General features: G+C 42.0%; 2 protein-coding genes across 2 annotated transcripts; both read right to left on the bottom strand.

The window, feature by feature from the left end:
* Positions 1–3,228: 3,228 nt before the first annotated feature.
* Positions 3,229–8,360, bottom strand: LOC123732448 (zinc finger protein 239-like). The gene is made up of 2 exons (XM_045711590.1): positions 7,811–8,360; positions 3,229–4,198 (listed from the first exon to the last, which is right to left on the bottom strand). Exons 1-2 carry the CDS (start codon positions 8,139–8,141, stop codon positions 3,597–3,599), a joined length of 933 nt encoding a protein of 310 aa, XP_045567546.1. The 5' UTR covers positions 8,142–8,360; the 3' UTR covers positions 3,229–3,596.
* Positions 8,361–19,781: 11,421 nt separating this feature from the next.
* On the bottom strand, positions 19,782–25,402 carry LOC123732456 (zinc finger protein 239-like). Its single transcript, XM_045711607.1, has 2 exons — positions 25,314–25,402; positions 19,782–20,901 (listed from the first exon to the last, which is right to left on the bottom strand). Exons 1-2 carry the CDS (start codon positions 25,363–25,365, stop codon positions 20,048–20,050), a joined length of 906 nt encoding a protein of 301 aa, XP_045567563.1. The 5' UTR covers positions 25,366–25,402; the 3' UTR covers positions 19,782–20,047.
* Positions 25,403–26,933: the final 1,531 nt, after the last annotated feature.

A 26,933-nucleotide genomic window follows, 5' to 3' on the forward strand; every position in this document is an offset into this window, starting at 1 on the left:
TAAAAGGTTCTTTCTCGTCTTTCACTGTAACATTATTCTCCTCTGTTTCCAATGTGATACTGATAGCCTCCTCATCCTCCTCTTTCATTCTGAAAGCTTCTTCCTCTCCTTTTACTAAAACATGCTCCTCTTCTTCGTTCACGGCAATATTCATCCCCAGAGCTTCTTTCTCCGTCCTGTAGACCTCCTCTTCTTTAGCAGAGGGGTAGTAGGTTAGTGAGCTCATGGTCAAGGATGTTAGCTAGCTAGTTAGTTAGTTGCACATTTATCTTCTGCACATCCTACCATTCCAGTGTTTAATTGCTATATTGTAATTACTTTGCCACCATGGCCTATTTATTGCCTTACCTCTCTTATCCTACCTCACTTGCACATGCTGTATATAGATTTTTCTACTGTATTATTGATTGAACTGTTCACAAAGAAAAACTTTTACTTGAGAGAGGAGTATCCCATAGCCAGATAGCATTCGCTATAAATTATCGTTCAGTTTGGTCCCTATGACGAGGTTCTAATCTCGTTCCTGGTACTTCATAGTACAAACACACCAACTCATCCAATGGCATATATCAATTGTCAACTCTAGATACTCCCATCTAAAGTAAAGCCCCTCTTGACCCCACTCCTGGACAAGCTCACTGAGGGGAGTGAGCCTCTAGGTCATACACTATCCCAGGATAAGTGCAACATCAGAGAGGACATACAATGGTTCCAGACACTGCCATACACCTCCCCTCAATGCCAAAGGAGGGAGTGACTTGTGCACAGACATTGTGGAGACAAGTAATTGGTTCCCCATTAATCACGCCATAGGTGGCACAGTTGGTAGAGCATGGTGTTTGCAACGCCAGGGTTGTGGGTTCGATACCCACGGGGGACCAGTACGGAGATAAAATGTATGAAATGTAAGCATTCAGTACTGTAAGTCGCTCTGGATAAGAGCATCTGCTAAATGACTAAAATGTAAAAATGAAGACAATGTTCCATTCTGTCCTCTTCCCTTTCTGATATTCTGCATAGCACCAGGGACATATGAAAGACAAGCCTGACCTCTCCCCTCTCTGGGCCCCAGGTGACTGAGCCCCAGCTGAGGGAGAAGTGCAACTGCCAACACCAGAGTCCAAAGGGATACATTCTGTTGTGTCTTTGGCTATGCCGGATTAAGTGATATGACATGCTATTCTATAAAATCCTTTCTCTGTAATTAATATCCCCTGATTCGCTAATCATGTAAATGTAATTAACTAGAAAGTCGGGACACCACGGAAGAGTGTTTATAGAGCCGTTATCTTACGAATAAACTCTTAAAGACTTTAATATTTTACATCGATAGCCGTCAATATTAATCCTCATTTTATTTTCAGTCTCATAATGAAAGTTGTAAATTCTTGGTTTTCTTCACGAACCCTGGCTAACAAGTGGAATCAGCAATCCAAAATTGGGTTTAATTATTTATTTACTAAATACCCAACTAATCACACAGAATTACATATACACAGAATACAAATGATGTCGGTAGATTGGTCGTAGATGCTGGCCGGGTTGGACAACAGATCTTCCTGTCCTCAGAAGAATGTCAATGGTGTTAAAGTGGATACGTTGTAGTATCTTTGTCTGTGGTAGACTGGATCCGTCGTCCGTCCTTTCCTAGCCCACGTCTACAGCGGCCGCTGCTAACTCAACGGCTAGGAAGTATCACTTCTGTAGTGAATAAGTTCAAAGTTCATACCATTCACAACCAAAGCTCACGTTGGCTTAGTTCTGTACTTGACATGTGTGTTCTTGTAACGCAGAGGCTGCAGACCTCACGTAGTGGAACCCACTGGTTACATTGTGTCATTGTCTTATATAGTGGCGAGGGGAGGAGGGTGTGTTTCATCATTTATAACCCCTGTCTCATCACAGGGGCGGGCCACTGATCAAGCAGGGCACTTTCCTTATGAAAACCCAATTCTCTCAATTGGAAGCTAAAATTACATTTAATCTCCTAACAAACTATTTCAATAACAAACATTTCAATTGCATAACAATTCCATGTGACTCTGATAACTAGAGGGTGTATACTTTCCCAGGTACAGTTTATGTCGTCCTGTCATCAGTCATAATGTCTCAGATGACAACCGAACTGACATCCATACTCATTAAGTTCCAAAGCATATTTCCAGCTGGTTTTATTACCAAAATATGGTTCCTTTTCCCCATTTGTTTGATGTTCCCAGACTCTCTATATTCAACAAAGGCTATTCAACAGTCCTTCAGTAGGGTCAGAAAGAGAGGGGAAGGGAGAAAGGTATTTATGGGGGGGTCATAAACCTTACCCACAGGCCAACATCATGACAATTCTAATGACAAGTATCTCACATAAGCATATTATACAAATAAAAGATCTTAATTATCTATGTTACCCAACTAATTCTGATTCATCCGCCACATCTAAAAATATTTTCATTATTATTCTCACAATGTCAGACAGACATTCTCAACAGATATTTCCCCATTCTACGCTTGACAAGAAGTTCCCTCAGTCCACCACGTGGCACTGTGCTTACACATGGTAACGGCTGTGCGTTTAATTTACCCTCTCTCTCTCAAGCAAACGTTCATGTCGATAAATCTCACGCTTTGCGTGGAAATTATCCCACGCATTTGGTTTTACGCACAGATTTGTATAAACGAGGCCCCAGATCTGAATCACATCCGTGACCCATTGCGAGATCTGAAAACAGCAGTTGGTGGAGGGCAACTTAATAGACTAGTCCTGTCCAGGGGAAGAACTTGTACATCAAGCTGCCTCACACTACAGACACAGGAGATAGGCTCCTGTTACTATGAGCTGTTCAGCCTCCGACCGCAAGGTACTACAGAGGGTAGTGCATACGGCCCAGTACATCACTGGGGCTAAGCTGCCTGCCATCCAGGACCTCTACACCAGGTGGTGTCAGGAAGGCCCTAAAAATTGTCAAAGATCCCAGCCACCCCAGTCATAGAATGTTCTCTCTACTACCGCATGGCAAGCGGTACCAGAGCGCCAAGTCTAGGACCAAAAGGCTTCTCAAAAGTTTTTACCCCCAAGCCATAAGACTCCTGAACAAGTAATCAAATGGCTACCTGGACTATTTGCATTGTCCCGACCCCCCAACCCCTCTTTTACGCTGCTGCTACTCTCTGTTTATCATATATGCATAGTCACTTTAACTATACGTTCATGTACATACTACCTCAATTAGCCCGACTAACCGGTGCCCCCGCACATTGGCTACCCGGACTATCTGCATTGTGTCCCGCCACCCACCAACCCCTCTTTTACGCTACTGCTACTCTCTGTTCATCATATATGCATAGTCACTTTAACCATATCTACATGTACATACTACCTCAATCAGCCTGACTAACCTATTTTTTACTTAAAATCGCACTGTTGGTTAGGGCCTGTAAGTAAGCATTTCACAGTAAGGTAAACATTGATTTGATTCTGATTTTAGACATGATCATGTCTCCAGATGAAAAAACATCCACAAAAGTAAACCTATGTTTTTTTATGATTTCATATAAACAATATGATTTCATTTGGCAAGAACAAAAACACACATTCTCAGTCAAAAACATAAGTCAGAACACAGCCTCTCTATTCTCTCATGTGATTTCAGGTCCTCTGACTGGGAAAATGTCTTTCCACAATGAGAGCAGTGGTATGTCTTCTCCTCCTGTGTATGTACCCTCTGATGTGATTTCAGGTTCCCTAACTGAGTAAAACTCTTTCCACAGTGGGAGCATTGGTAGGGCTTTTCTCCTGTGTGCGTCCTCTCATGCCTTTTCAGGCCTTCAAACAACCTAAAACTCTTTACACAGTGGGAACAGTCGTAGGGCTTTTCTCCTGTGTGTACTCTCTCATGTAACTTCTGGCTCCCTGAGCAGATAAAAGTCATTCCACAGTGGGAGCAGTGATAAGGCTTCTCTCCAGAGTGTATTCTCTTATGTATTTTCAGGCTCCCTAACTGACTAAAACTGTTTCCACACTGGGAACATTGGAAAGGCTTTTCTCCTGTATGTGTCCTCTCATGCTCTTTTAGTTTTCGTAACTTAGTAAAACTCTTTCCGCAGTAGGAGCAGTGATGTCGTTTGGCTGGTTTGGGCGTCTCTGGGTCTGGTTCCCCTGAAGGACTCTTCCTGCTGTCAGAGGGAGAGTCTGGTCTCTCTCCTGCCAAAGACAAACAGATTATATTGTTAAACAGAGGCCTGAATGAAACCTCCACATGATAAAACTGTCTTCCTATGAGGTTTAATCTAGACTACATCCCTCAATAACCCAAGGTCAGTTTTCACAACATTACATCATTAAACGTAAACTTGGTGAGATTTTAAAAACAAATAATGTAGAGCTCCCAAATCTAATCTTGTTCTCATGGGTGTCATGTTTTGGTCGAAAAATTTACTAAAATGGTCGTAAAATGTACATTTCGACTCCCAAATCGAACCGCAAAGATGGTTGGAGGTCCACACATCAGAGAATGTTGGACTTGAATGGGAATATCTGTTGTTTTAAATTATACAGTCAATCCTCCATAAGAAACCTGTTGAAATCATAAAAATAAACAGAATAGAGAGGACCATTTATGTTGACATTCAACGGTTGGACGGACCGGCGGCCATCTTTGTGGTAGTAATTAGAAGTTAAAATGTAAATGTCATTACAATTTCAATGATGTACTGCAGTAGTCTGAAGCAGAGGTGCAAAGCACTTAACTAAAAATACTTTTAAGTACTACCTAAGTACTTTCCCTTGACATCCAAAAGTACTCGTTACATTTTGAATGTTAGCATGACAGAAAAATGGTCCAATTCACACACTTATCAAGAAAACATCCCTGATCATCCTTACTGCATCTGATCTGACAAATACATTGTTTGTAAATTACGTCTGAGTGTTGGAGTGGACCCTGGCTATCCATAAAATAATAAAACAAGAAAATTGTGCGGTCAGGTATGCTTAATATAAGGAATGTGAAATGATTTATACTTTAACTTTTTATACTTAAAGGTATATTTTAGGAATTACATTTACATTTGATACTTTAGTATATTTAAAACCAAATACTTTTAGACTTTTACTCAAGTAGTATTTTACTCGGTGACTTTCACTTGAGTCATTTTCTATTAAGGTATCTTTACTTTTACTCAAGTATGACAGTTGGGTACTTTTTCTACCACTGGTCTGAAAGGACAGGTCCATTCTATGAATTCTATGTGTATAATTGAAATGACACCCACCCTGTATTCAACCGATGGCAGGCAAGACCCAAAAACCTCAGATGATGTAAAGTAGAGTCTAAACTACAACATGTGCAAACATGGAGTTTGCACGTTTTTAGATAATTGACATTAAAAAGGTTAAAAATGTAATAATTCTTTTTTGGACGGGGGGGATTATAAAACAGTTTAAAAACCCTTTTTGTAAGCTTTTAAATGATACCAAACTCAACCGTTTGTCTATTCCAGTGACTAAAACATGGATGTCTCATGGTATGGTGGGGAATACAAAATGAGTCAACTTTAAAATGTTTTTTAACCTTTATTTAACTAGGCAAGTCAGTTAAGAACAAATTCTTATTTTTAATGAAGATCTAGGAACAGTGGGTTAACTACCTTGTTCAGGGGCAGAACGACAGATTTTCACCTTGTCAGCTCGGGGATTCGATCTTGCAACCTTTTGGTTACGAGTCCAACGCTCTAACCACTAGGCTGCCTGCCGCTACCTGCCGCCCCCACATCTCCTGAATGTTTTGCCATTCAGGTCCAAAAAGGTCACTTTCTGACCACTTCTTCCATGGGCAAACATCTATGGACACTCAACAGGGATGCTGTCAAAAAAGTGATTGAATTGAAATGGCTACATCCTCTATATCGACAACAGGGCTAGGCTACATCCTCTATATCTACAACAGGGCTAGGCTACATCCTCTATATCTACAACAGGGCTAGGCTACATCCTCTATATCTACAACAGGGCTAGGCTACATCCTCTACATCTACAACAGGGCTAGGCTACATCCTCTATATCTACAACAGGGCTAGGCTACATCCTCTATATCTACAACAGGGCTAGGCTACAACCAGAACGTATTAAACTGAGAACTCATTAAAAGATGCCAAAAAATTAAAGTTGTCCATTTCTACTTATAAAACGGGTCATATCATTAAAAAGTACCTAGAGTCCGTGTGAATTGTTTGAAGAGTAGGCTATATCATTACAAATGATATGTCTAAAAATGAGCTGGAACAGAAAGGCTACTTTTGAGATATTAATATATAAAAATACATCTCATAATCTAGACTCTATATATTAGAGCACACTATAAGGAACATAATGACTCCAAGATAATCTAGACTCTATATATTAGAGCACACTATGAGGAACATAATGACTCCAAGATAATCTAGACTCTATATATTAGAGCACACTATAAGGAACATAATGACTCCAAGATAATCTAGACTCTATATATTAGAGCACAATGTAAGAAGTATAATGACAACAAGATGATGTCTGTATCATGTTCACAGATCATAGGTCTGACAGTATAATGACTAGATGTTGTCTGTATCATGTAGGGGTCAGAGGTCATGGGGTCTGACAGTATAATGACTAGATGTTGTCTGTATCATGTTCACAGATCATAGGTCTGACAGTATAATGACTAGATGTCTGTATCATGTTCACAGATCATAGGTCTGACAGTATAATGACTAGATGTTGTCTGTATCATGTAGGGGTCAGAGGTCATGGGGTCTGACAGTATAATGACTAGATGTTGTCTGTATCATGTTCACAGATCATAGGTCTGACAGTATAATGACTAGATGTCTGTATCATGTTCACAGATCATAGGTCTGACAGTATAATGACTAGATGTTGTCTGTATCATGTTCACAGATCATAGGTCTGACAGTATAATGACTAGATGTTGTCTGTATCATGTAGGGGTCAGAGGTCATGGGGTCTGACAGTATAATGACTAGATGATGTCTGTATCATGTAGGGGTCAGAGGTCATGGGGTCTGACAGTATAATGAGTAGATGTTGTCTGTATCATGTAGGGTTCAGAGGTCATGGGGTCTGACAGTATAATGACTAGATGTCTGTATCATGTAGGGGTCAGAGGTCATGGGGTCTGACAGCATAATGACTAGATGTTGTCTGTATCATGTAGGGTTCAGAGGTCATGGGGTCTGACAGTATAATGACTAGATGTCTGTATCATGTAGGGTTCAGAGGTCATGGGGTCTGACAGTATAATGACTAGATGTCTGTATAATGTAGGGTTCAGAGGTCATGGGGTCTGACAGTATAATGACTAGATTTCTGTATCATGTAGGGGTCAGAGGTCACGGGGTCTGATAGGAGGCATGCACAGGTCATATAATGGCCCTTTTATCATGGTCTTCTCAAACATGGTTTGTGTTACAAATGTAAAAAACATATCGAACATACTTCCTCCAATGAGGTTTCTATGAGAGAATTGACAAAACAATATATTCTGAGATACGAAAAATATTATCGGCCAACGTTGGCATGGAATCGCGCTCCAGTGTAATGCAACGTAATTTGAGTCATGATAAGAGCAAGTCCATTCTGTGAGACATTAAAGATGGGATTTTGCGTGTAAATCCATTGTTAACGTGTTGTTGGTGACCCGCTCTTTGGTGGTATACACATCTTAGTTTTATCAATTCCTACATTAAACAACATATTCAAGCATAAACATTCAGTCGAACTTCGCTTTAAAACCACGCATTTTAAGACAGTACTTACTGGTCTTAATCAGATCTCCTGTCTCCTCCTCCTCTTTCAATGTGACAGTCATCTCCCCCTCCTCCTCTTTCACTCTAAAAACTGCATCATCCTCAGTCTCTTCCTCCTCTTCTTTAACTGTAACTTCCTCCTCCTCTTTCACTCTGAACGCGTCTTCCTCTTCTTTCACTGAAACGTCTTTCTCTTCTTCTTTCACTGAAACAGCCTCACCCTCTACTTGTTGTTGTATTGTAACAGCCTCCTCTTCCTCCTCCTCTTTAACGAGAGTTTCTTTCTCCGTCCAGCAGGCCTCCTCTTCTTTAGCAGGAGGAGAGTAGCTTAGTGAGCTCATGGTCGGAGATGTTAGCTAGCTAGGTGGCGTTCGTTAGCCTAGTAATAGGCTAATTTATCAAGCCAGCTAACTAACAACGTATATATGAAATGAAATGGGGAAACTAGCTAGCTATTAGACATACGTATTTTTAAAACACAGATGCAACTATACAACGATTTTTGTCTATAAAGGTAGTGAGGTGTCTGACTAGCTGTTGTTGTTGAAGGAACGTCCCGTCCACTAGATTATACGTCACACAGGCAGCGTCGCCTGAAAGACGCACACATCGCCGTCAGCTGACTGGAGTGGGAAACGCAGTTGAGATCAATGTTTATTTTATTTCCAGACAAAAAAGCTCATATTTTTCATTTCTTTCATCACATAATAATAAAATAATGGGCGGCAAGTAGCCTAACGATTAGAGCGGTTTCAATACCAGAGCTGAACAGGAAAACATCTGAAAGATTTGTTTATGTGTCCTTGAGCAAGGCACTTAACACTAATTTGCTCCAGGGACGCTGTACTACTGTGGCTGACCCTGTAAAACAACACATTACACTGCACTTATCATACTACTATGACTGACCCTGTACAACAACACATTACACTGCACCTATCATACTACTATGACTGACACTGTACAACAACACATTACACTGCACCTATCATACTACTATGGCTGACCCTGTACAACAACACATTACACTGCACCTATCATACTACTATGACTGATCCTGTACAACAACACATTACACTGCACCTTTCATACTACTATGACTGACCCTGTACAACAACACATTACACTGCACCTATCATACTACTATGACTGACCCTGTAAAACAACACATTACACTGCACCTATCATACTACTATGTCTGACCCTGTAAAACAACACATTACACTGCACCTTTCATACTACTATGACTGACCCTGTATAACAACACATTACACTGCACCTATCATACTACTATGACTGAACCTGTACAACAACACATTACACTGCACCTATCATACTACTATGACTGATCCTGTACAACAACACATTACACTGCACCTATCATACTACTATGACTGACCCTGTACAACAACACATTACACTGCACCTATCATACTACTATGACTGACCCTGTACAACAACACATTACACTGCACCTATCATACTACTATGACTGACCCCGTAAAACAACACATTACACTTCACCTATCATACTACTATGATTGATCCTGTACAACAACACATTACACTGCACCCATCATACTACTATGACTGACCCTGTACAACAACACATTACACTGCACCTATCATACTACTATGACTGATCCTGTACAACAACACATTACACTGCACCTATCATACTACTATGACTGACCCTGTAAAACAACACATTACACTGCACCTATCATACTACTATGACTGATCCTGTACAACAACACATTACACTGCACCTATCATACTACTATGACTGATCCTGTACAACAACACATTACACTGCACCTATCATACTACTATGACTGATCCTGTAAAACAACACATTACACTTCACCTATATGGTGTTTTTGTATATTATTAGGAGATGTCCAAAGGAAAGCATGTGTTGATTGATTAGTGCAGATTTGTAATGAGTATCAATTTAAAGCATATCACCAGACTGCATACAAAAGAGGCACTGCATGCAAGTTATACTAATCTCACTGCAAATGGTGAGGGGGACCCCAGAATAATAATTTCTGTTGTAAAGAAATTAGTTCAACCACCACATTCACAACCCCAACTTCTGTCTCTGAAATGATCCATAATATGAGGTCAACTACCTGTCCCTTGGACCCTGTTCCCACAGGACTCATAATAGTTATCATGTTGATGTCATATTGACAGAGTTGTTGTGAAGATGGGGAGGGGGTATGTCTGTTATAAAAAGATGTCCTGCGTTTATGACACAACAAAATCAACTGTACTAGTTGTTCAGGCTGTGGTCTGGTCCAGTCTTGATTACTGTCTGGTAACAGGGTGAGGTGCAGCAAAGAAAGACCTTGTAAGGCTGTAGGCTGTAAGGCTGTAGCCTGTAGGCAGTAGCCTGTAGGCTGTAACCTGTAGGCTGTAGCCTGCGTGCACCTTTCATGAATAGTGTCACGTTTCTGACCAGTAAGGGGTTATCTGTTATTGTAGTTTGGTCAGGACGTGGCAGGGGGGTATTTGTTTTATGTGGTTCGGGTGTGTGTTTATGTAGAGGGGTGTTTGATTTATGTATTCAGGGGTTTTGGTCTATGTTAGTGTATTTTCTATGTTCCAGTCTAGTTTTTTAGGTTCTTATGGAACCTGAAAGACCATGAAAAATAATATAAATACACAGGAGGAGAAGACATACCACTGTTCTAACAACAGTGTTCCGGAACTCCAATTTGAGCAGCAGCAGCTGAAAAATGAGCTCGTACAAATATTGAAATTTACATGGTTTTTAGAGTGAAGTACATCGGAAAAAAGCAAAAGAAAAAAAAAAAGAAAAAAAACAGAAAAAAGCAAAAGAAAACTGCAAGACTGAAGAGGAGAAAAAACAAGCAACAAACAAAGAAGATAGGCTTTTGAAAAATAACTATTTTTCATAAAATTGTAGTTATCTTAGCTAGCTGAATTGTTTACCAGTTGCTAAGCAGTTGCTAGGGACTCTTTTGGAAGAAGCTAGCTAGCTAACGAAGAACAACAAAGAATATCTAGTTAACAGAAGAAAAGAAAGAGAAAATCAGGACAGAAGAAAAAGGATATCAAAGTGAAACAGTTCTCTAAAGACACAAGAGACAATAATACAAGAAACAACACTTCTGTAGCTTGTCAACTATGTGTCTGTCTATCCCTGTTCTCTCCCCTCTGCACAGGCCATACAAACGCTTCACACCGCGTGGCCGCTGCCACTCTAACCTGGTGGTCCCAGCGCGCACGACCCACGTGGAGTTCCAGGTCTCCGGCAGCCTCTGGAACTGCCGGTCTGCAGCCAACAAGGCTGAGTTCATCTCCGCCTATGCTACCCTCCAGTCCCTAGACTTCCTGGCGCTGACGGAAACATGGATTACCAGAGATAACACTGCTACTCATACTGCTCTCTCTTCGTCTGCCCACGTGTTCTCGCATACCCCTAGAGCGTCGAGCCAGCGGGGTGGTGGCACTGGAATCCTCATCTCTCCCAAGTGGACATTCTCTCTTTCTCCCCTGACCCATCTGTCTATCTCCTCATTTGAATTCCATGCTGTCACAGTTACCAGCCCTTTCAAGCTTAACATCCTTATCATTTATCGCCCTCCAGGTTCCCTTGGAGAGTTCATCAATGAGCTTGACGCCTTGATAAGTTCCTTTCCTGAAGATGGCTCACCTCTCACAGTTCTGGGTGACTTTAACCTCCCCACGTCTACCTTTGACTCATTCCTCTCTGCCTCCTTCTTTCCACTCCTCTCCTCTTTTGACCTCACCCTCTCACCTTCCCCCTCTACTCACAAGGCAGGCAATACGCTTGACCTCATCTTTACTAGATGCTGTTCTTCCACTAATCTCATTGCAACTCCCCTCCAAATCTCCGACCACTACCTTGTATCCTTTTCCCTCTTGCTCTCATCCAACACTTCTCACTCTGCCCCTACTCGGATGGTATTGCGCCGTCCCAACCTTCGCTCTCTCTCTCCCGCTACTCTCTCCTCTTCCATCCTATCATCTCTTCCCTCTGCTCAAACCTTCTCCAACCTATCTCCTGATTCTGCCTCCTCAACCCTCCTCTCCTCCCTTTCTGCATCCTTTGATTTTCTCTGTCCCCTATCCTCCAGGCCGGCTCGGTCCTCCCCTCCTGCTCCGTGGCTCGACGACTCACTACGAGCTCACAGAACAGGGCTCCGGACAGCCGAGCGGAAATGGAGGAAAACTCGCCTCCCTGCGGACCTGGCATCCTTTCACTCCCTCCTCTCTACATTCTCCTCTTCTGTCTCTGCTGCTAAAGCCACTTTCTACCACTCTAAATTCCAAGCATCTGCCTCTAACCCTAGGAAGCTCTTTGCTACCTTCTCCTCCCTCCTGAATCCTCCTCCCCCTCCCCCCCCCCTCCTCCCTCTCTGCGAATGACTTCGTCAACCATTTTGAAAAGAAGGTTGACGATATCCGATCCTCGTTTGCTAAGTCAAACGACACCGCTGGTCCTGCTCACACTGCCCTACCCTGTGCTTTGACCTCTTTCTCCCCTCTCTCTCCAGATGAAATCTCGCGTCTTGTGACGGCCGGCCGCCCAACAACCTGCCCACTTGACCCTATCCCCTCCTCTCTTCTCCAGACCATTTCCGGAGTCCTTCTCCCCTACCTCACCTCGCTCATCAACTCATCCTTGACCGCTGGCTACGTCCCTTCCGTCTTCAAGAGAGCGAGAGTTGCACCCCTTCTGAAAAAACCTACACTCGATCCCTCCGATGTCAACAACTACAGACCAGTATCCCTTCTTTCTTTTCTCTCCAAAACTCTTGAACGTGCCGTCCTTGGCCAGCTCTCCTGCTATCTCTCTCAGAATGACCTTCTTAAACCTAATCAGTCAGGTTTCAAGACTGGGCATTCAACTGAGACTGCTCTTCTCTGTGTCACGGAGGCTCTCCGCACTGCTAAAGCTAACTCTCTCTCCTCTGCTCTCATCCTTCTAGACCTATCTGCTGCCTTTGATACTGTGAACCATCAGATCCTCCTCTCCACCCTCTCCGAGTTGGGCATCTCCGGCGCGGCCCACGCTTGGATTGCGTCCTACCTGACAGGTCGCTCCTACCAGGTGGCGTGGCGAGAATCTGTCTCCGCAGATTCTCTGTCTCCGCAGATTCTCTTCCCCCTTCTGATAACCAGGCGGCGAATCGCATCTCTGCATGTCTGTCAGACATATCAGTGTGGATGACGGATCACCACCTCAAGCTGAACCTCGGCAAGACGGAGCTGCTCTTCCTCCCGGGGAAGGACTGCCCGTTCCATGATCTCGCCATCACGGTTGACAACTCCCTTGTGTCCTCCTCCCAGAGTGCTAAGAACCTTGGCGTGATCCTGGACAACACCCTGTCGTTCTCCACTAACATCAAGGCGGTGACCCGATCCTGTAGGTTCATGCTCTACAACATTCGCAGAGTACGACCCTGCCTCACACAGGAAGCGGCGCAGGTCCTAATCCAGGCACTTGTCATCTCCCGTCTGGATTACTGCAACTCGCTGTTGGCTGGGCTCCCTGCCTGTGCCATTAAACCCCTACAACTCATCCAGAACGCCACAGCCCGTCTGGTGTTTAACCTTCCCAAGTTCTCTCACGTCACCCCGCTCCTCCGCTCTCTCCACTGGCTTCCAGTTGAAGCTCGCATCCGCTACAAGACCATGGTGATTGCCTACGGAGCTGTGAAGGGAACGGCACCTCCATACCTTCAGGCTCTGATCAGGCCCTACACCCAAACAAGGGCACTGCGTTCATCCACCTCTGGCCTGCTGGCCCCCCTACCTCTGAGGAAGCACAGTTCCCGCTCAGCCCAGTCAAAACTGTTCGCTGCTCTGGCACCCCAATGGTGGAACAAGCTCCCTCACGACGCCAGGACAGCGGAGTCAATCACCACCTTCCGGAGACACCTGAAACACCACCACTTTAAGGAATACCTAGGATAGGATAAAGTAATCCTTCTAACCCCCCCCCTTAAAAGATTTAGATGCACTATTGTAAAGTGGTTGTTCCACAGGATATCATAAGGTGAATGCACCAATTTGTAAGTCGCTCTGGATAAGAGCGTCTGCTAAATGACTTAAATGTAAAATGTAAATGTTCTAATTGTGGAGAGACATTTTCCCAGTCAGAGGACCTGCAATCACAAGGGAAAATAGAGAGGCTGTGTTCTGACACGTATTTTGACTGAAATAGATTTTACAATTTTTTGTTTATATAAGAGAATGTTTTTCAAAAGATTTGCCCTCTTTTACATTCATAAAATGTGCATCTTTATGAACTTTGCCTGGATAAAAGTAAGTAAGTTGGCCTTGCCTGGTGTGAACCTTTCTGTAGCATGAGACAGCTTAATGTACAAGTCCCCGTGGACAGGACGCTTAGCCCCAATCTATTTTCTTAAAGCTGAGTGCCAAGCAGACGCACCTGGTCCCAATTTTTAAAGTCTTTGGTATGACTCAGGCGGGGAACCAACTACCAACCTTCCAATCTCAGGGAGGACACTAACCACAAGGGCAATGAGTTGATTGTGATTCAAATAAAATTGTAATTAAAATAAAATGTTTTTGGATACAAGTATAAACCCTTTGATGTTCATTAAATATTTTGGACATATTTTTTAAATGTAAATGATTAAATAGATGAATAGAATGTGCATTTCTTCATTCTAACCTTGAAACATCTTGAATTTTGTCTGTGTTACATTGAGTTATTTGTGTACTAGTCATCAAGCTAAATGAGTATGAAGATGTGATGACGTTCTTAGAACATTGATAAGTTGTTGACATGAAGAACTCACAACCTCATGAATGTTCCCATCATTATTATAAAACACTCACTAACTCATGAATGTTCCCATCAGTATTATTAAAACACTCACTACCTCATGAATGTTCCCATCAGTATTATTAAAACACTCACTACCTCATGAATGTTCCCATCAGTATTACTAAAACACTCACTACCTCATGAATGTTCCCATCAGTATTATTAAAACACTCACTACCTCATGAATGTTCCCATCAGTATTATTAAAACACTCACTACCTCATGAATGTTCCCATCAGTATTATTAAAACACTCACTACATCATGGCTGTTCCCATCAGTATTACTAAAACACTACCTCATGAATGTTCCCATCAGCGTTATTCCACCATATCAGAGAAAACACAGGTGCTGATTGTTAAAAGGAATTGATTAATGAAACATATTTTGGTCTGAATATTAATAAAGTGTGGAATGCCATTAGTGGACTTTCATTATATACATCTACAACACGTATATGAAAAAAACTCTGAAATATCACATTTACATAAGTATTCAGACCCTTTACTTTGTTGAAGCACCTTTGGCAGCGATTAAATCCTCGAGTTTTCTTGGGTATAACGCTACAAGCTTGGCACAGTTTCTCCCATTCTTCTCTGCAGATCCTCTCAAGCTCTGTCAGGTTGGATGGGGAGCATTGCTGCACAGATATTTTCAGGTGTCTCCAGAGATGTTAGATCGTGTTCAAGTCTGGGGTCTTGCTGGGCCACTCAAGGACATTCAGAGACTTGTCCTGAAGCCACTCCTACTTTGTCTTGGCTGTGTGCTTAGGGTTGTTGTCCTGTTGGAAGGTGAACCTTCGACCCAGTCTGAGCGCTCTGGAGCAGGTTTTCATCAAGGATCTCTCTGTACTTTGCTCTGTTCATCTTTCCCTCGATCCTGACTAGTCTTCCAGTCCCTGCTGCTGAAAAACATCCCCACAGCATGATGCTGCCACCACCATGCTTCACCGTAGGGATGATACCAGGTTTCCTCCAGATGTAACGCTTGACATTCAGGCCAAAGAGTTCAATCTTGGTTTCATCAGACCAGAGAATCTTGTTTCTCATGGTCTGAAAGTCCTTTAGGTGCCTTTTGGCAAACTCCAAAACGAGCTGTCATGTGCCTTTTACTGAGGAGTGGCTTCCGTCTGGCCACTCTATCATAAAGGCCTGATTGGTGGAGTGCTGCGGAGATGGTTGTCCTTCTGGAAGGTTCTTCCATCTCCCCAGAGGAACTCTGGAGCTCTGTCAGAGTGACCATCGGGTTCTTGGTCACCTCCCTGACCAATGCCCTTCTCCCCTGATTGCTCAGTTTGGCCAGGCGGCCAGTTCTAGGAAGAGTCCTAGAAGATTGTGGAGGCTGTTCAGTGTGGCTTTTGACATTATCGATCATAGTTTGCTGCTGGAGAAATGTAAGTGTTATGGCTTTACACCCCCTGCTATATTGTGGATAAAGAGTTACCTGTCTAACAGAACACAGAATTGTAGATATGTGGTAGTGGAGTAGGGGCCTGAGGACTCACACATAATGTGTTGTAGATATGTGGTAGTAGAGTAGTGACCTGAGGACTCACACTTAATGTGTTGTAGATATGTGGTAGTGACACTAAGTGGCAGTGTTTTTACAACTAATGCCGGTTTGCCTGAGGCTGATGCCGTGCAGGTGTTTGTACACATGCATATACACAAACTCTCATTCAAACAAACACATACAAGAACACACACATACATGTAATAGTGCCAGACATGCACACAAACATATACAGTTGGCATTGCTGTTATGATTTCAGTTGTCCTTGATGTCCGTTGTTTTAAATGTATTATTTTGTTAGATTTTTTTTTTGCATTGTTGTTTGCTGTTTTCTTCTGTCTTTTCCTTTTATCTCATTAGTTCATTCTCTTGGTTGTTGGTGCATTGGGGGGTTCTTGGGGGTGGGGAATGGAATTAACTGTATTTTTTTTCTCTTCCTGGGGGGGGGACTGTGGGAGTGGTCTCGAATGGTTGAGGGACAGCTATTGGGGAACTGTGGGGGGATCTTGGAGTGAACCCGAACCCGACCACATGCTGTATATAGATGTATATAGATTTTTCTACTGTATTATTGATTGAACTGTTCACAAAGAAAAACTTTTACTTGAGAGAGAGGAGTATCCCATAGCCAGATAGCATTCGCTATAAATTATCGTTCAGTTTGGTCCCTATGACGAGGTTCTAATCTCGTTCCTGGTACTTCATAGTACAAAAAAACCAACTCATCCAATGGCATATATCAATTGTCAACTCTAGATACTCCCATCTAAAGTAAAGCCCCTCTTGACCCCACTCCTGGACAAGCTCACTGAGGGGAGTGAGCCTCTAGGTCATACACTATCCCAGGATAAGTGCAACATCAGAGAGGACATACAATGGTTCCAGACACTGCCATACACCTCCCCTCAATGCCAAAGGAGGGAGTGACTTGTGCACAGACATTGTGGAGACAAGTAATTGGTTCCCCATTAATCACGCCATAGGTGGCTCAGTTGGTAGAGCGTGGTGTTTGCAACGCCAGGGTTGTGGGTTCGATACCCACGGGGGACCAGTACGGAGATAAAATGTATGAAATGTAAGCATTCAGTACTGTAAGTCGCTCTGGATAAGAGCGTCTGCTAAATGACTAAAATGTAAAAATGAAGACAATGTTCCATTCTGTCCTCTTCCCTTTCTGATATTCTGCATAGCACCAGGGACATATGAAAGACAAGCCTGACCTCTCCCCTCTCTGGGCCCCAGGTGACTGAGCCCCAGCTGAGGGAGAAGTGCAACTGCCAACACCAGAGTCCAAAGGGATACATTCTGTTGTGTCTTTGGCTATGCCGGATTAAGTGATATGACATGCTATTCTATAAAATCCTTTCTCTGTAATTAATATCCCCTGATTCGCTAATCATGTAAATGTAATTAACTAGAAAGTCGGGACACCACGGAAGAGTGTTTATAGAGCCGTTATCTTACGAATAAACTCTTAAAGACTTTAATATTTTACATCGATAGCCGTCAATATTAATCCTCATTTTATTTTCAGTCTCATAATGAAAGTTGTAAATTCTTGGTTTTCTTCACGAACCCTGGCTAACAAGTTGAATCAGCAATCCAAAATTGGGTTTAATTATTTATTTACTAAATACCCAACTAATCACACAGAATTACATATACACAGAATACAAATGATGTCGGTAGATTGGTCGTAGATGCTGGCCGGGTTGGACAACAGATCTTCCTGTCCTCAGAAGAATGTCAATGGTGTTAAAGTGGATACGTTGTAGTATCTTTGTCTGTGGTAGACTGGATCCGTCGTCCGTCCTTTCCTAGCCCACGTCTACAGCGGCCGCTGCTAACTCAACGGCTAGGAAGTATCACTTAAATAGTGAATAAGTTCAAAGTTCATACCATTCACAACCAAAGCTCACGCCGAGGTTGGCTTAGTTCTGTACTTGACATGTGTGTCCTTGTAACGCAGAGGCTGCAGACCTCACGTAGTGGAACCCACTGGTTACATTGTGTCATTGTCTTATATAGTGGCGAGGGGAGGAGGGTGTGTTTCATCGTTTATAACCCCTGTCTCTTCACAGGGGCGGGCCACTGATCAAGCAGGGCACTTTCCTTATGAAAACCCAATTCTCTCAATTGGAAGCTAAAATTACATTTAATCTCCTAATAAACTATTTCAATATCAAACATTTCAATTGCATAACAATTCCATGTGACACTGATAACTAGAGGGTGTATACTTTCCCAGGTACAGTTTATGTCGTCCTGTCATCAGTCATAATGTCTCAGATGACAACCGAACTGACATCCATACTCATTAAGTTCCAAAGCATATTTCCAGCTGGTTTTATTACCAAAATATGGTTCCTTTTCCCCATTTGTTTGATGTTCCCAGACTCTCTATATTCAACAAAGGCTATTCAACAGTCCTTCAGTATGGTCGGAAAGAGAGGGGAAGGGAGAAAGGTATTTATGGGGGGGTCATAAACCTTACCCACAGGCCAAGGTCATGATAATTCTAATGACATGTATCTCACATAAGCATATTATACAAATAAAAGATCTTAATTAACTATGTTACCCTACTAATTCTGATTCATCCGCCACATCTAAAAATATTTTCATTATTATTCTCACAATGTCAGACAGACATTCTCAACAGATATTTCCCCATTCTACGCTTGACAAGAAGTTCCCTCAGTCCACCACGTGGCACTGTGCTTACACATGGTAACGGCTGTGCGTTTCATTTACCCTCTCTCTCTCAAGCAAACGTTCATGTCGATAAATCTCACGCTTTGCGTGGAAATTATCCCACGCATTTGGTTTTACGCACAGATTTGTATAAACGAGGCCCCAGATCTGAATCACATCCGTGACCCATTGCGAGATCTGAAAACAGCAGTTGGTGAAGGGCAACTTAATAGACTAGAGTCCTGTCCAAGGGAAGAACTTGTACATCAAGCTGCCTCACACTACAGACACAGGAGATAGGCTCCTGTTACTATGAGCTGTTCAGCCTCCGACCGCAAGGTACTACAGAGGGTAGTGCATACGGCCCAGTACATCACTGGGGCTAAGCTGCCTGCCATCCAGGACCTCTACACCAGGTGGTGTCAGGAAGGCCCTAAAAATTGTCAAAGACCCCAGCCACCCCAGTCATAGAATGTTCTCTCTACTACCGCATGGCAAGCGGTACCAGAGCACCAAGTCTAGGACCAAAAGGCTTCTCAAAAGTTTTTACCCCCAAGCCATAAGATTCCTGAACAAGTAATCAAATGGCTACCTGGACTATTTGCATTGTCCCGCCCCCCCCAACCCCTCTTTTACGCTGCTGCTACTCTCTGTTTATCATATATGCATAGTCACTTTAACTATACGTTCATGTACATACTACCTCAATTAGCCCGACTAACCGGTGCCCCCGCACATTGGCTACCCGGACTATCTGCATTGTGTCCCGCCACCCACCAACCCCTCTTTTACGCTACTGCTACTCTCTGTTCATCATATAAGCATAGTCACTTTAACCATATCTACATGTACATACTACCTCAATCAGCCTGACTAACCGGTGTGTGTATGTAGCCTCATTACTGTTATAGCCTCGCCACTGTTATTTTTCACTGTCTTTTTACTGTTGTTTTTATTTCTTTACTTATCTATTGTTCACCTAATACCTATTTTTTACTTAAAATCGCACTGTTGGTTAGGGCCTGTAAGTAAGCATTTCACAGTAAGGTAAACTTTGATTTGATTCTGATTTTAGACATGATCATGTCTCCAGATGAAAAAACATCCACAAAAGTAAACCTATGTTTTTTTATGATTTCATATAAACAATATGATTTCATTTGGCAAGAACAAAAACACACATTCTCAGTCAAAAACATAAGTCAGAACACAGCCTCTCTATTCTCTCATGTGATTTCAGGTCCTCTGACTGGGAAAATGTCTTTCCACAATGAGAGCAGTGGTATGTCTTCTCCTCCTGTGTATGTACCCTCTGATGTGATTTCAGGTTCCCTAACTGAGTAAAACTCTTTCCACAGTGGGAGCATTGGTAGGGCTTTTCTCCTGTGTGCATCCTCTCATGCTTTGTCAGGCCTTCTAACCACCTAAAACTCTTTCCACAGTGGGAACAGTCGTAGGGCTTTTCTCCTGTGTGTATTCTCTCATGTGACTTCTGGCTCCCTAAACAGGTAAAAGTCATTCCACAGTGGGAGCAGTGATAAGGCTTCTCTCCAGAGTGTATTCTCTTATGTATTTTCAGGCTCCCTAACTGAGTAAAACTTTTTCCACACTGGGAACATTGGAAAGGCTTTTCTCCTGTGTGCGTCCTCTCATGCCTTTTCAGGCCTTCTAACCACCTAAAACTCTTTCCACAGTGGGAACAGTCGTAGGGCTTTTCTCCTGTGTGTATTCTCTCATGTAACTTCTGGCTCCCTAAACAGATAAAAGTCATTCCACCGTGGGAGCAGTGATAAGGCTTCTCTCCAGAGTGTATTCTCTTATGTCTTTTCAGGCTCCCTAACTGACTAAAACTGTTTCCACACTGGGAACATTGGAAAGGCTTTTCTCCTGTGTGTGTCCTCTTATGCTCTTTTAGTTTTCGTATCTTAGTAAAACTCTTTCCGCAGTAGGAGCAGTGATGTCGTTTGGCTGGTTTGGGCGTCTCTGGGTCTGGTTCCCCTGAAGGACTCTTCCTGCTGTCAGAGGGAGAGTCTGGTCTCTCTCCTGCCAAAGACAAACAGATTATATTGTTAAACAGAGGCCTGAATGAAACCTCCACCTGATAAAACTGTCTTCCTATGAGGTTTAATCTAGACTACATCCCTCAATAACCCAAGGTCAGTTTTCACAACATTACATCATTAAACATAAACTTGGTGAGATTTTAAAAACAAATAATGTAGAGCTCCCAAATCTAATCTTGTTCTCATGGGTGTCACGTTTTGGTCGAAAAATTTACTAAAATGGTCATAAAATGTACATTTCGACTTCCAAATCGAACTACAAAGATGGTTGGAGGTCCACACATCAGAGAATGTTGGACTTGAATGGGAATATCTGTTGTTTTAAATTATACAGTCAATCCTCCATAAGAAACCTGTTGAAATCATAAAAATAAACAGAATAGAGAGGACCATTTATGTTGACATTCAATGGTTGGACGGACCGGCGGCCATCTTTGTGGTAGTAATTAGAAGTTAAAATGTAAATGTCATTACAATTTCAATGATGTACTGCAGTAGTCTGAAGCAGAGGTGCAAAGCACTTAACTAAAAATACTTTTAAGTACTACCTAAGTACTTTCCCTTGACATCCAAAAGTACTCGTTACATTTTGAATGTTAGCATGACAGAAAAATGGTCCAATTCACACACTTATCAAGAAAACATCCCTGATCATCCTTACTGCATCTGATCTGACAAATACATTGTTTGTAAATTACGTCTGAGTGTTGGAGTGTGACCCTAGATCCATAAAATAATAAAACAAGAAAATTGTGCGGTCAGGTACGCTTAACATAAGGAATGTGAAATGATTTATACTTTTACTTTTTATACTTAAAGGTATATTTTAGGAATTACATTTACATTTGATACTTTAGTATATTTAAAACCAAATACTTTTAGACTTTTACTCAAGTAGTATTTTACTCGGTGACTTTCACTTGAGTCATTTTCTATTAAGGTATCTTTACTTTTACTCAAGTATGACAGTTGGGTACTTTTTCTACCACTGGTCTGAAAGGACAGGTCCATTCTATGAATTCTATGTGTATAATTGAAATGACACCCACCCTGTATTCAACCGATGGCAGGCAAGACCCAAAAACCTCAGATGATGTAAAGTAGAGTCTAAACTACAACATGTGCAAACATGGAGTTTGCACGTTTTTAGATAATTGACATTAAAAAGGTTAAAAATGTAATAATTCTTTTTTGGACGGGGGGGGGGGATTATAAAACAGTTTTAAAAACCCTTTTTGTAAGCTTTTAAATGATACCAAACTCAACCGTTTGTCTATTCCAGTGACTAAAACATGGATGTCTCATGGTATGGTGGGGAATACAAAATGAGTCAACTTTAAAATGTTTCTAAAAATTGAACCTTTATTTAACTAGGCAAGTCAGTTAAGAACAAATTCTTATTTTTAATGACGGCCTAGGAACAGTGGGTTAAGTACCTTGTTCAGGGGCAGAATGACAGATTTTCACCTTGTCAGCTCGGGGATTCGATCTTGCAACCTTTTGGTTACGAGTCCAACGCTCTAACCACTAGGCTGCCTGCCGCTACCTGCCGCCCCCACATCTCCTGAATGTTTTGCCATTCAGGTCCACAAAGTCACTTTCTGACCACTTCTTCCATGGGCAAACATCTATGGACACTCTATGGATACTCTATGGACACTCAAAAGGGATGATGTCAAAAAAGTGATTGAATTGAAATGGATTTATCCTCTATATCTACAACAGGGCTAGGCTACATCCTCTATATCTACAACAGGGCTAGGCTACATCCTCTATATTTACAACAGGGCTAGGCTACATCCTCTACATCTACAACAGGGCTAGGCTACATCCTCTACATCTACAACAGGGCTAGGCTACATCCTCTACATCTACAACAGGGCTAGGCTACATCCTCTACATCTACAACAGGGCTAGGCTACATCCTCTACATCTACAACAGGGCTAGGCTACATCCTCTATATCTACAACAGGGCTAGGCTACATCCTCTATATCTACAACAGGGCTAGGCTACGTCCTCTATATCTACAACAGGGCTAGGCTACATCCTCTATATCTACAACAGGGCTAGGCTACATCCTCTATATCTACAACAGGGCAAGGCTACATCCTCTATATCTACAACAGGGCTAGGCTACATCCTCTATATCTACAACAGGGCTAGGCTACATCCTCTATATCTACAACAGGGCTAGGCTACGTCCTCTATATCTACAACAGGGCTAGGCTACATCCTCTATATCTACAACAGGGCTAGGCTACATCCTCTATATCTACAACAGGGCAAGGCTACATCCTCTATATCTACAACAGGGCTAGGCTACATCCTCTATATCTACAACAGGGCTAGGCTACATCCTCTATATCTACAACAGGGCTAGGCTACATCCTCTACATCTACAACAGGGCTAGGCTACATCCTCTATATCTACAACAGGGCTAGGCTACAACCAGAACGTATTAAACTGAGACCTCATTAAAAGATGCCAAAAAATAAAAGTTGTCCATTTCTACTTATAAAACGGGTCATATCATTAAAAAGTACCTAGAGTCCGTGTGAATTGTTTGAAGAGTAGGCTATATCATTACAAATGATATGTCTAAAAATGAGCTGGAACAGAAAGGCTACTTTTGAGATATTAATATATAAAAATACATCTCATAATCTAGACTCTATATATTAGAGCACACTATAAGGAACATAATGACTCCAAGATAATCTAGACTCTATATATTAGAGCACACTATAAGGAACATAATGACTCCAAGATAATCTAGACTCTATATATTAGAGCACACTATAAGGAACATAATGACTCCAAGATAATCTAGACTCTATATATTAGAGCACACTATAAGGAACATAATGACTTCAAGATAATCTAGACTCTATATATTAGAGCACACTATAAGGAACATAATGACTCCAAGATAATCTAGACTCTATATATTAGAGCACACTATAAGGAACATAATGACTCCAAGATAATCTAGACTCTATATATTAGAGCACACTATAAGGAACATAATGACTCCAAAATAATCTAGACTCTATATATTAGAGCACAATGTAAGAAGTATAATGACAACAAGATGATGTCTGTATCATGTTCACAGATCATAGGTCTGACAGTATAATGACTAAATGTTGTCTGTATCATGTAGGGGTCAGAGGTCATGGGGTCTGACAGTATAATGACTAGATGTTGTCTGTATCATGTTCACAGATCATAGGTCTGACAGTATAATGACTACATGTTGTCTGTATCATGTTCACAGATCATAGGTCTGACAGTATAATGACTAGATGTTGTCTGTATCATGTAGGGGTCAGAGGTCATGGGGTCTGACAGTATAATGACTAGATGTTGTCTGTATCATGTAGGGGTCAGTGGTCATGGGGTCTGACAGTATAATGACTACATGTTGTCTGTATCATGTTCACATTTCATAGGTCTGACAGTATAATGACTACATGTTGTCTGTATCATGTTCACAGATCATAGGTCTGACAGTATAATGACTAGATGTTGTCTGTATCATGTAGGGGTCAGAGGTCATGGGGTCTGACAGTATAATGACTAGATGGCTGTATCATGTAGGGGTCAGAGGTCATGGGGTCTGACAGTATAATGACTAGATGTTGTCTGTATCATGTAGGGGTCAGAGGTCATGGGGTCTGACAGTATAATGACTAGATGTCTGTATCATGTAGGGGTCAGAGGTCACGGGGTCTGACAGTATAATGACTAGATGTCTGTATCATGTAGGGGTCAGAGGTCACGGGGTCTGACAGTATAATGACTAGATGATGTCTGTATCATGTAGGGTTCAGAGGTCATGGGGTCTGACAGTATAATGAGTAGATGATGTCTGTATCATGTAGGGTTCAGAGGTCATGGGGTCTGACAGTATAATGACTAGATGATGTCTGTATCATGTAAGGGTCAGAGGTCACGGGGTCTGACAGGAGGCATGTACAGGTCTAAAAGGTCCTATAAATGCCCTTTTATCATGGTTTTCTCAAACATGGTTTGTGTTACAAATGTAAAAAACATATCGAACATACTTCCTCCAATGAGGTTTCTATGAGAGAATTGACAAAACAATATATTCTGAGATACGAAAAATATTATCGGCCCACGTTGGCATGGAATCGCGCCTCCAGTGTAATGCAACGTCATTTGAGTCATGATAAGAGCAAGTCCATTCTGTGAGACATTAAAGATGGGATTTTGCGTGTAAATCCATTGTTAACGTGTTGTTGGTGACCCGCTCTTTGGTGGTATACACATCTTAGTTTTATCAATTCCTACATTAAACAACATATTCAAGCATAAACATTCAGTCGAACTTCGCTTTAAAACCACGCATTTTAAGACAGTACTTACTGGTCTTAATCAGATCTCCTGTCTCCTCCTCCTCTTTCAATGTGACAGTCATCTCCCCCTCCTCCTCTTTCACTCCAAAAACTGCATCATCCGCAGTCTCTTCCTCCTCTTCTTTAACTGTAACATCATCCTCATCCTCTTTCACTCTGAACGCGTCTTCCTCTTCTTTCACTGAAACGTCTTTCTCTTCTTCTTTCACTGTAACAGCCTCACCCTCTACTTGTTGTTGTATTGTAACAGCCTCCTCTTCCTCCTCCTCTTCAACGAGAGTTTCTTTCTCCGTCCAGCAGGCCTCCTCTTCTTTAGCAGGAGGAGAGTAGCTTAGTGAGCTCATGGTCGGAGATGTTAGCTAGCTAGCTGGCGTTCGTTAGCCAAGTAATAGGCTAATTTATCAAGCCAGCTAACTAACAACGTATATATGAAATGAAATGGGGAAACTAGCTAGCTATTAGACATACGTATTTTTAAAACACAGATGCAACTATACAACGATTTTTGTCTATAAAGGTAGTGAGGTGTCTGACTAGCTGTTGTTGTTGAAGAAACGTCCCGTCCACTAGATTATACGTCACACAGGCAGCGTCGCCTGAAAGACGCACACATCGCCGTCAGCTGACTGGAGTGGGAAACGCAGTTGAGATCAATGTTTGTTTTATTTCCAGACAAAAAAGCTCATATTTTTCATTTCTTTCATCACATAATAATAAAATAATGGGCGGCAAGTAGCCTAACGATTAGAGCGGTTTCAATACCAGAGCTGAACAGGAAAACATCTGAAAGATTTGTTGATGTGTCCTTGAGCAAGGCACTTAACACTAATTTGCTCCAGGGACGCTGTACTACTGTGGCTGACCCTGTAAAACAACACATTACACTGCACCTATCATACTACTATGACTGACCCTGTACAACAACACATTACACTGCACCTATCATACTACTATGACTGACCCTGTAAAACAACACATTACACTGCACCTATCATACTACTATGACTGATCCTGTACAACAACACATTACACTTCACCTATCATACTACTATGACTGACCCTGTAAAACAACACATTACACTGCACCTATCATACTACTGTGGCTGACCCTGTAAAACAACACATTACACTGCACCTTTCATACTACTATGACTGACCCTGTACAACAACACATTACACTGCACCTATCATACTACTATGACTGATCCTGTACAACAACACATTACACTGCACCTATCATACTACTATGACTGACCCCGTAAATCAACACATTACACTGCACCTATCATACTACTATGACTGATCCTGTACAACAACACATTACACTTCACCTATCATACTACTATGACTGACCCCGTAAATCAACACATTACACTGCACCTATCATACTACTATGACTGACCCTGTACAACAACACATTACACTTCACCTATCATACTACTATGACTGACCCTGTACAACAACACATTACACTGCACCTATCATACTACTATGACTGATCCTGTAAAACAACACATTACACTGCACCTATCATACTACTATGACTGACCCTGTACAACAACACATTACACTGCACCTATCATACTACTATGACTGACCCTGTACAACAGCACATTACACTGCACCTATC

Source organism: Salmo salar, chromosome ssa02 (assembly GCF_905237065.1).
Source record: "Salmo salar chromosome ssa02, Ssal_v3.1, whole genome shotgun sequence".
Lineage (NCBI taxonomy): Eukaryota > Metazoa > Chordata > Actinopteri > Salmoniformes > Salmonidae > Salmo > Salmo salar.

Bases quoted from the DNA above. Each gene is read 5' to 3' on its own strand.
- LOC123732448 (XM_045711590.1), bottom strand. From the start codon at position 8,141: ATGAGCTCACTAAGCTACTCTCCTCCTGCTAAAGAAGAGGAGGCCTGC. The intron at 4,199-7,810 runs GTAAGTACTGTC...TGTCTTTGGCAG, and splicing joins AGGAGATCTGATTAAGACCA to GAGAGAGACCAGACTCTCCC.
- LOC123732456 (XM_045711607.1), bottom strand. From the start codon at position 25,365: ATGACTGTCACATTGAAAGAGGAGGAGGAGACAGGAGATCTGATTAAG. The intron at 20,902-25,313 runs GTAAGTACTGTC...TGTCTTTGGCAG, and splicing joins AGGAGATCTGATTAAGACCA to GAGAGAGACCAGACTCTCCC.